This window comes from Xenopus laevis, chromosome 2S, assembly GCF_017654675.1.
Source record: "Xenopus laevis strain J_2021 chromosome 2S, Xenopus_laevis_v10.1, whole genome shotgun sequence".
In the NCBI taxonomy this organism is placed as follows: Eukaryota; Metazoa; Chordata; class Amphibia; order Anura; family Pipidae; genus Xenopus; species Xenopus laevis.
In genome coordinates, this window is record NC_054374.1 from 82003213 (window position 1) to 82012650 (window position 9438).

The 9438-nt window shown below is 41.4% G+C and overlaps 1 protein-coding gene across 1 annotated transcript; it reads left to right on the forward strand.

Annotated features, from left to right (window-relative positions):
- The first annotated feature begins 409 nt into the window (after nucleotides 1-409).
- LOC121400620 (serine/threonine-protein kinase 3-like) lies at nucleotides 410-4335 on the forward strand. The gene is made up of 5 exons (XM_041584046.1): nucleotides 410-550; nucleotides 909-981; nucleotides 2148-2323; nucleotides 2586-2770; nucleotides 3250-4335. Exons 1-4 carry the CDS (start codon nucleotides 532-534, stop codon nucleotides 2693-2695), a joined length of 378 nt encoding a protein of 125 aa, XP_041439980.1. The 5' UTR covers nucleotides 410-531; the 3' UTR covers nucleotides 2696-2770; nucleotides 3250-4335.
- The last annotated feature ends 5103 nt before the right edge of the window (nucleotides 4336-9438 follow it).

The window sequence follows — 9438 nt, forward strand, 5'->3', positions numbered from 1 at the left end:
TTGTACTTATAATACTTGTAACAACACGGAGCATCTACTTATCAGTGTTAATGGAACATGGAAGCTGTTATTTTCTCATGGAGAGAAAAGAGTTTTTCCTGAAATGTTGGGTTTCTTAACTTTTTGCACAATGTGTCTGCTTTAATATATTTGCTCATTTGCATTGTGACCCTGGTGTTATGTACAGTAACTGCTATTGTTTGTAATGGAGATGTATTGCTGTATACACGTTTATATATAATAAAGCATTTTTTTCCTTTTACATATACCATGGTGTGTTCATTTACTAAGGGGTGCATTGGGCTATTTTAGAAGTTGTATTCTGTTCTGTTTTGGCCGTAATTGAACTAAGGAGAATGGCGTGTACTTTTGCACCCATAATAATATATGTTTCTAAAAGAGAATTGTATAAGTGTAGCCTTTTTACTTAGGTTTTATTAAACACCCACTAACCCAATTCTCTCCTTCTAATGCTCTTTGGTGTGTCTTTTGCAGTGTGACATCTGGTCGCTGGGGATAACCGCCATCGAAATGGCCGAGGGAAAACCACGTAAGTGAATCACAACAATTGTGGCTACTTTATTTTATACATTGAGCAGTAGAGGTTCCATATCAGAATGGGAGGAATTTGGGGTGATTTGCCATTTCCAGCAAAAAAGAACTATAGATACTATAGAGTCTATAGATTAAATAAATAACTTCTAGCAGGCCTGGACTGGGAGTCAACATAGGACCTGCCATTCCAAGTACACAGAGGCCCAAACAGCCCCTACCAGCCCACTATATGGTAACTTTCTATGGAACCATACAGCAGCCCCTCTGGCATTTGCCAGAACCACAGATTGCCAGTCCGGGCCTGACTTCTAGACATGTTTGATGGGCCTGATATATATGTTTTTCACTTTTAGCGTACTCAGATCAATACCCGGTGGAGCACCTGATAAGAGAAGCCCAACCACCGAAGCTTCAATCAAGTAGATGGTGAGTCGGTCCCAGCTCATGTCACTGTACATTGTACCTGTACTTGCAGACATGGAACTCCCCACATTTTCTTATTAACACTTGGGATATTTGGCAACTCCTATATCCACTTAGCTGCTTCCACAGTCTGCCCTCACCATGCCCCTTATCTGTACAAATTTGGGATAATGGGGAGATTTCAGTCTCATCTCAGGGGGGATGTGTAGTATTTTGTTTAAATACCTCCTAAATATAAATAGAGGTTTTTCTACTGCAGACTTTAAATGTGGCCCATGAGATGCAGGCAGGCAGGGATATGTGTGTTTTCAGGGAAATATAGGTGGATGCAGATATGATATATTTTATGTATATAATCACAGGGGCATAACAGTAAAACTATGGGCCCCACTTCTGTGAGATTACAGGCCATGTGCACTATGGTGCAGTCAGGAGAGGGTATGGGAAAATCACAGGACCTTACCTTGTCCCTCATAGCCTTATAGACATCTAGATTTGCCACTGATATCCTTTGTTATACCCTTGTTGACCAGTTCTGGGATAGTGGTGGGGAATCTTGGGTTGGGGAACACTTGTATGTATGTATGTATGTATAACTTTATTTGTAAAGCGCTAAGGAGCCGCAGTGCTGTACAGTGCGAAAAAAAAATAAACAATAGATAGATATATAGATAGATAGACAGACAGAGTAATAGAGGACCATATAGATAGACGATAGATAGATAGAGTGATAGATAGATAGATAGATAGATAGATAGATAGATAGATAGATAGATAGATAGATAGATAGATAGAGGGGATAGACAGATAGATAAATAGACTGACAGATACATAGATGATAGATAGATAGAGAGATCAATAGATAAATAGATAGATAGACAATAGATAGATAGATAGATAGATAGATAGATAGATAGATAGATAGAGGGATAGATAATAGATAGATGATAGATATATAATTAGATAGAGGGATAGGTATACTGTAGATAGATAGATGATAGATAGAGGGATAGGTATACTGTAGATAGATAGATGATAGATAGATAGATATACTGCAAAATATATGTATACTCTGGGGTATAGCTAATGGTTACTGGGTAAAAGCTTCTGGAATCTGGAAATAATGATCTGGGGATTTTTTTTGCTAGCTAAAATCTCTTTTTTTCCAGGTCCCAACGTTTTGTGTCCTTCTTGGAGTACTGCCTGAAGAAAGATCCTTCAGAGAGAGGGAGTGCTGAAGAACTCCTGCAGCACCCATTCATCATCCAACTGCCACCTAAGAAGATCGTCAGGGCTGAGATTGAAGAACATCTCCTGACTCTGCAGAATCTGCCGGCCAAGAAAGGTGAGGGAATCCATTATATTTGATACGACTGCACCATCACACAGTGTAACTCAACAGCTGCAAGAGTTGGTTTTATTATAATGGCACTGGGAATAATAAACATATTTTAAGGGGTACTTTAGCTTAATATTATATTTTAGTATAATGGTGACAATGGCGTTCCAAGACAATTTGGTCTTCGGTCTTTATTTTTTTGTTTATAAATCATATACAAGCTCTAATTAGTATTCATGACTCACAAATATGATTTTTCCCTATCCAGCTCTCTGGACCCTGAAACAGCTGCAGCGTGCTTGTGACTTCTGCACACAGACATCGGCAGAACAAGAAGCAGCTCTGCAAATGGCCCTGGAGGGCTTCTCCTGTTATTAATCTTGTGGCCCATAACATCAACAGCCCAGAATGAGTTTCCTGAATCACAGCCGAGGAAAAAGAAACATCCGCAGGGTAAGGTCCCCATTCAGTATCCCCGTACAATGGTTCTCAGCTGGTAGACAAAGAGCAATTTGATCCCCTGCTGCCTGGTGTGTGTCTACATTGGTAGGACCCAAATCCTCACTGTGCACAAGAGGTGGGTTTCGGCTACAAGATGCTCAAGTTTAGATTTCTTGGTCACAATCCTCCCCATGTGTGAAGCAAATAAACACACGGGGCAGTAGGGGCTGAATCAAGGTTTTCTGTGCTGATGGACATTAGCCTCACTGCAGCAGCCACACAATAACACAACAGGGTAGAATGCGATTGAGAAGGCTCAGGCATTATTTCCTATTCCCATAGCCAGTGCATTTATTTCTAAAAGGAGCATCAGCCTGGGAGAAAAACTCCCTAACATGTTGGAACCCCTAATGAATAAGGCGTGTGCATAAATGCCTCTGAATCAGAATTAATTATGATCTATTACTGACTGATATTTTTTTCTCATACAGATCCAGTGGTGCCTGCAGCTCCACCAGCAACATCTCCTTTCAAGCTGATGCAGTTCAGCAAGTGGTAACTTCAAGATTCCTGCAACTACACCAGCAGTGACTTTATCTCCTTCTGTAGGTCCATGATCATATTCTTTCAAGACTACCACATCTCCACCAGTGGTGTCTTTGCTTTAGTTTACAACACTCCACCCACACACATCACCACCTCATTAGTTCCATCCATCTTGCCTTAAGCATCTACATTTCACATAACCATATCTCCAACATTCATATTGACCTCTACAGCTCCACTAGCAGCATTCACATTTTCAAACACCATAGCTCCGCTATTAGGACCTTAGTTTTCTTTAGTATTCAATTACCACATCTCCACCCAAGGACTTTTCATTATATTTTAGCTCCACCACCAGCCCTTATCCCATATTTTACCTCTACCCGCAACCTCTGTCCTTGTGCTAACACACCTCCACCAATATCTTCTTTTATTTACATATCATCAAGAGTTTCTCCTCTTTAAAATATATTCTAATCCTTGCCCTTCTTCCTGCACGCCATTGGTTCTTCCATTCCACCAATACCAAGACATTTAGTCACCACCACACAGCACACACTAAAATTATGCCCCCTACACAGAGGCTTCTCTTCCCCACTTTTTCTTTTGCCTCCCCCTCTGCAATCTCCTAACACCAATTCCTCAGTGGTTTCTCCTGTTCAAATTCTTTCCTTTCTAAATTGTTTTCTTTCAAGCCTTCTACTCAACAACCACTCACATTTCCTACTCTACACCCTGACATAAACTCTTAGTACTGATACTGACATAAACTCTTAGTACAAGTTGATCCAGGGACTTTTCCGATTGCCCTTTGGGAGTCAGGAAGGAATTTTTCCCCCTCTGAGGAAAATTGGCTCTGGCTTCAGATGGGGTTTTTGCCTTCCTCTGGATCAACTACTAAATAGAAAGATCCCTTTTACACTAAAACTTGAACCTACTGAATGTGATTCCTTCCCAACTTAAATTAGTATGAATTAATCTAAAATGCATAAATATAACATCCAATTTATAAATAAATATGTTAATACACATTTCATTGGTGTTCTTGCATTTTTTATAGTTCTATAGTATTGCCAGGGAACATTACAGAGGAGGGAGACCTCTAGTGCAAGGGAAAAGGGTCACTGAAAAATGAAGCAGGAATCAAGAGGCAAGGGTGGGAGAAATTGGTGAAAGGAGATGCTAAGGATGAAGAAATATAAGAAGGGGATAAGCCGTGTCTGGACCCAGTCCTACTGAGCTGCACTGTTGTCAGAGGTTTGGTCAATCAATCCCATACAAATGATATATAGTGTATATAAACATATCACTGGGATTAGTACATTATGAGACTGGGTTCAGAAGGTGCTGACTTATTAATATGTTATTTTGGGCCTAGCAGGGACTTGGATATACATGTCACTGCCATTAGTATATTTTTAGCCAAGGAGAAACTGACTCATTGAGTCTAGAAAGAGCTGACCCATAAACATGCCACTGTCATTAGATGACATTTGTCCCATGATAAAGTTGCCTTTGGTATTATTTGGGCAGAGGACGGGCAGGTCTGTGTGATGTTTCATTGGGCATCAGTCCATCTGGTGATTGGTCTACTGATAACAGGTGGGATATTAATGGCCACTGGAAATTCAAGAAGCCCTGGGCCAAAGTAAGACATATGTAATTTACTCTATATTTTGAGTCATAGTGAATATTTTACCATAGTACCCTGATCCCCAGAGGTTCACTGCACATATCACTCCCTTTGGGAAAATGGGAAGAGGAGGTTCCATCCAATGTCACCAGGAAGGTTTGTTCTGCTGAATTGGGGGGATGTAACTTTACCAATGACACGGCTGAGAGGCAGTACAGCCTGCCCTGATATTAATTCATGCAGTTTATGTTTAGTCCTAGATTTATTTGCCCTTTAAGAGACAGGGTGGGGGAGTAGACAGAGCAAGGGTTAAGTTTATGAAAGGGTACAGCCGTATCAAGCTTCTCAGTTCTGTTGGGCCCAGGCACAATACATGTTGATCCTGCTGCCTCCCTGCTGCATGGTGTTGCCCCCATGCTTTAGAATGAAGTAGTAGAATACCCATGCCCACTGACATACATGAGTAGGGGAAATAGGAGACGCTGCTCGTGGGAGTAGCTGCCACCAACAGGTTTTCACAGTCCATTGCACTGATTTAGGCTGAGTGCCAGCACAGTCCAGTCAGCTCGGAAGAGACATTATACTGGGCTTGTGCTGTGCCAGGGACATTATCATACATGGGCCCTCAGAAGGTCCTGCCTGACCAATATCTAGGGTTGTCACCATTTTGGAAGAAAAAATCTGGCTGTACAGAAAGGGGAGGGACAATGAGGGGGTGGTTCGGGAGGGAATTATATATTTATGAGCAAATACATTGCTGGTTTAATTGTGTAACACTGGTCCCAGTCTTGGCTGCTATATTACTAGTTAGACTGGTGATATGCCAACCCCATTCATATCTGATTGAAACTCAGTCATATGTATCTGGGCAGGTTTGAAATGGACCCTTGACTGAAGAAGCCACTGATCAGCTCCCTGCTCTTGTACAGTCCATTGGCCACACTAGTCCACCTCTCAAAGAATGAGCCAGGGAGCATATTTTGGGTATCAGATCTAAGCAGGAAAAAGAATCAAACAGCAAATCCAAACACAGGGTATAGATCTATATATTCAGTAGGACATGTGGCAGGGGGTTGGGATCTGATAATAAAACATCCCACAAATGGACACACATATAAACATCATACAAAATAGCTTATTTTTATTTATTTTTGTACAAAACAGAAAACTAATGACATTATTATGAATTCTACGCTGAATTATAAACACGGGGGCCTGGTTTCCATCTGTGCCCGTAGCGGCTTCTGCACTAACTTTTTGTATTCATCGGTGGCTTTCTTCAGCTTCTCAAAATATTCATCCAACTTCCCCTGGAGTTTGCCCAGAATCTGCAGAAATGAAAGAGAGAGAACGGTTTAGTATCAGTCGATAAAACCCTTTTACTCACACCCGTGTGCAGAATAAATACCTAGATAAATGTTCTATTAGAGGCAATTCATTGTGTCTGGTGCAAATGGATATAAGAGGGATGACTCTACAGTGGATCAGTGATTGGAACAACTGGGGGCCCCAACAACTTGGCACTACCCAGTGACTTTACATTTTCTCCTCTTTAAAGAAAAGTTGAATATAAAAATGCTAGAGCTGTTTAAAGCCTGAACAGAAGTGATTAACAGAATTGGATTAACAGAAAATATGCAATATGCATCATAACAAAATTAGACAGGTGCATACATTTGGGCACCCTAACAGAGATATTACATCAATACTTAGTTGAGCTCCTTTTGAAAATGTAACAACCTCTAGACGCCTCCTATAGCCTTTGATGAGTGTCTGGATTCTGGATGAATTTTTGACCATTTGTCCATACAAAATCTCTCCAGTTCAGTTCAATTTGATGGCTGCCCAGCATGGACAGTCTGCTTCAAAATCCATAGATTTTCCATGATATTCAAGTTGGGGAACAGTGATGACCATTCCAGAATATTGTACTTCTCGCTCTGCATAAATGTCTTTGTAGATTTCTGTGTGTTTAGGGTCATTGTCTTGTTGGAATATCCAACCCCTGCGTAACTTCAACTTTGTGACTGATGCAAATTAGCATTCGGATTCGGTTCGGCCGGGCAGACAGATTCGGCCAAATCCGAATCCTGATAAAAAAGGCCGAATGCTGGATTCGGTGCATCCCTACTTGGAATGCTGTGTTTTTCTTCCACCATGCAAAGGGCTTTCTGTTATGACCAAATAACAAATTGTTTGTCTCATCAGTCCAAAGCAAGTCTAAAATGACTTGTCTAAATGAGCTTTTGCATACAACGAGTGACTCCGTGACGTGAGAGCAGAAAGGGCTTCTTTCTCATCACCCTGCCATACAGATGTTATTTGTGCAAATTGCGCTGAATTGTATAATGATGTACAGATACACCATCTGCAGCAAGATGTTCTTGCAGGTTTTTGGAGGTGATCTTTGGGTTGTCTGTAACCATTCTCACAATCCTCTGCATATGCCACTCCTGTATTTTTCTTGGCCTGCCAGACCTGGGTTTTACAGCAACTGTGCCTGTGGCCTTTCATTTTCTGATTACATTCCTTACAGTTGAAACTGACAGTTTAAACCTCTGAGGTTTTTGTAGCCTTCCCCTAAACAATGATACTGAACAATCTTTGTTTTCAGATCTTTTGAGAGTTACTTGAGGATCCCATGCTGTCACTCTTCAGAGGAGAGTCAAATAGAAGCACAACTTGCAAATGGCCACCTTAAATACCTTTTCCCATGGACACACCTGCCTATGAAGTTCAAGGCTTAACGAGCTAATCCAACCAAGTTGGTGTTGCCAGTAGTCAGTATTGAGCAGGTACATGCATTCAAATTAGCAAAATAACAAGTATACCCAAATTTTTGCCCAGCCAGTTTTTCATATTTGATTTAATCTCATACAACTGAATACTGCTTCACTAAAAATCTTTGTTCAGAAAACACCCCAGTACTGGGAAAGGAAAGACATACCACTGTTATCTTTTTTGCTAAAAGTGGAGTAAATTATTATGCAGGCGGAGAGGGGTTCCCAAACTTTTTCATATGACTGTAAATCTGGGGCACTACAGAGATGATATATAATAGTGTGGAAATTCAACTTCAGATGGTAACAGAGTTCAAAATTAAATTGCTGAGGTTTTTCTCCAGGAGGTGGAGGTGGTAGATGCATTCTCCCTAATTTGGGCAGAGCCGGCCAAGCCGGCCGGGTTTCCTAGGGTGCCAGCCACCTCAAACCCTTCCTTGTGCGCCTGCTCCTTCACTCGCTGATGTCACGTGTGTACACACTCTTTTGCACGCTGATTTTAGAAGGGGGCACCAGAGAACACACATTGTGTGCGGAAGAGGGCCTGGACTAGTGGTAAGTGGAAGGTTGAGGTATGTGACGGCACCCCCTTCACCTTTGCATCCTAGGCACATTCCTCTTCTGCCTACACCTTGGGAAATCTATTTACATATATTTTTCCTCCATTTCCCAGAATTATGAAAGTTGTACATAAGACCTGTTCAACCAGGATGAAAGTCATTGCTGTTCTGCCCAGCTGTCCCAGGAGGCCTTGGTATCCACTTTTGAGATCAGCTGTGTGACCCTTAATTCTTCTGCAATGTATTGATGATCTTCTTCAGAACAAATATTTACATATGAACCCCCAGTGGCTTAGAAGCTGAAAGGAGAGTCCTAAGGAATATTTGCTACTCTGACTTTTTGACCTGAAGACCTTCTTTCTTGTGGATCTCACTTCAAGCTTTATCTATTGTGCCTCCTCATACTACGTTTCATAAAAGTAAAGTCATCCTCAGACCAGTCATAAAAACAGTGTTTATGTCTGTCTTGTGATGTAAAACGGGCGTGTTTTTTGACACTGGCAACCTAAATGATGAAATTCATGGACACACTTACTGGAGCCCTAAATGTCACATGCATAGGGGCACTTCCACTTCCCAGAAGCCCCTGCTGTACATTTAAGATGTACAGCTAGTGGCAGAACTGATTGCCACAACAGCATACTAATTCTGTAGGCGCCCGGTATTCATGTCTGTTCCCCTTTTTGTAAATAGTTAAATGAGTGCGCTTATTTCCCTGTGGTTAGGGGAGGTAAGTGGAACCCTTCCCCTGGGTATACGGAAATCATCTTAGGACATCCTCCATCACGTTACTCAGCCTTCACGTCTCAGCTTTTCTACTTTAACAATCTCCTTCCTCAGTCTTGACCCCCCATTCTTCAGCCTTGCACCCTTATTCCTCAGTGCTCGTCTTTCCTATACTTTTATTATATCAAAGGTCGATGAAACACAGAAAGTAATCGCCAGAACTCAGTCTAACCCACTCTGTGGCGCTGACCAGCTGCAATGTGCCAGCGCTCAGTCCAACCCACAATCTGGAGTTGAGCAGCTGCTATAAACAATAAAATCCAATATTTATACACAAAGATAAAGAGAAAAGTTGTCAGCGCATGGTTTGCCTATTACAAAAAATGAGATGTAAGTACCACAATTTGGCCAAAATATGTAAACTCACGTGCCACG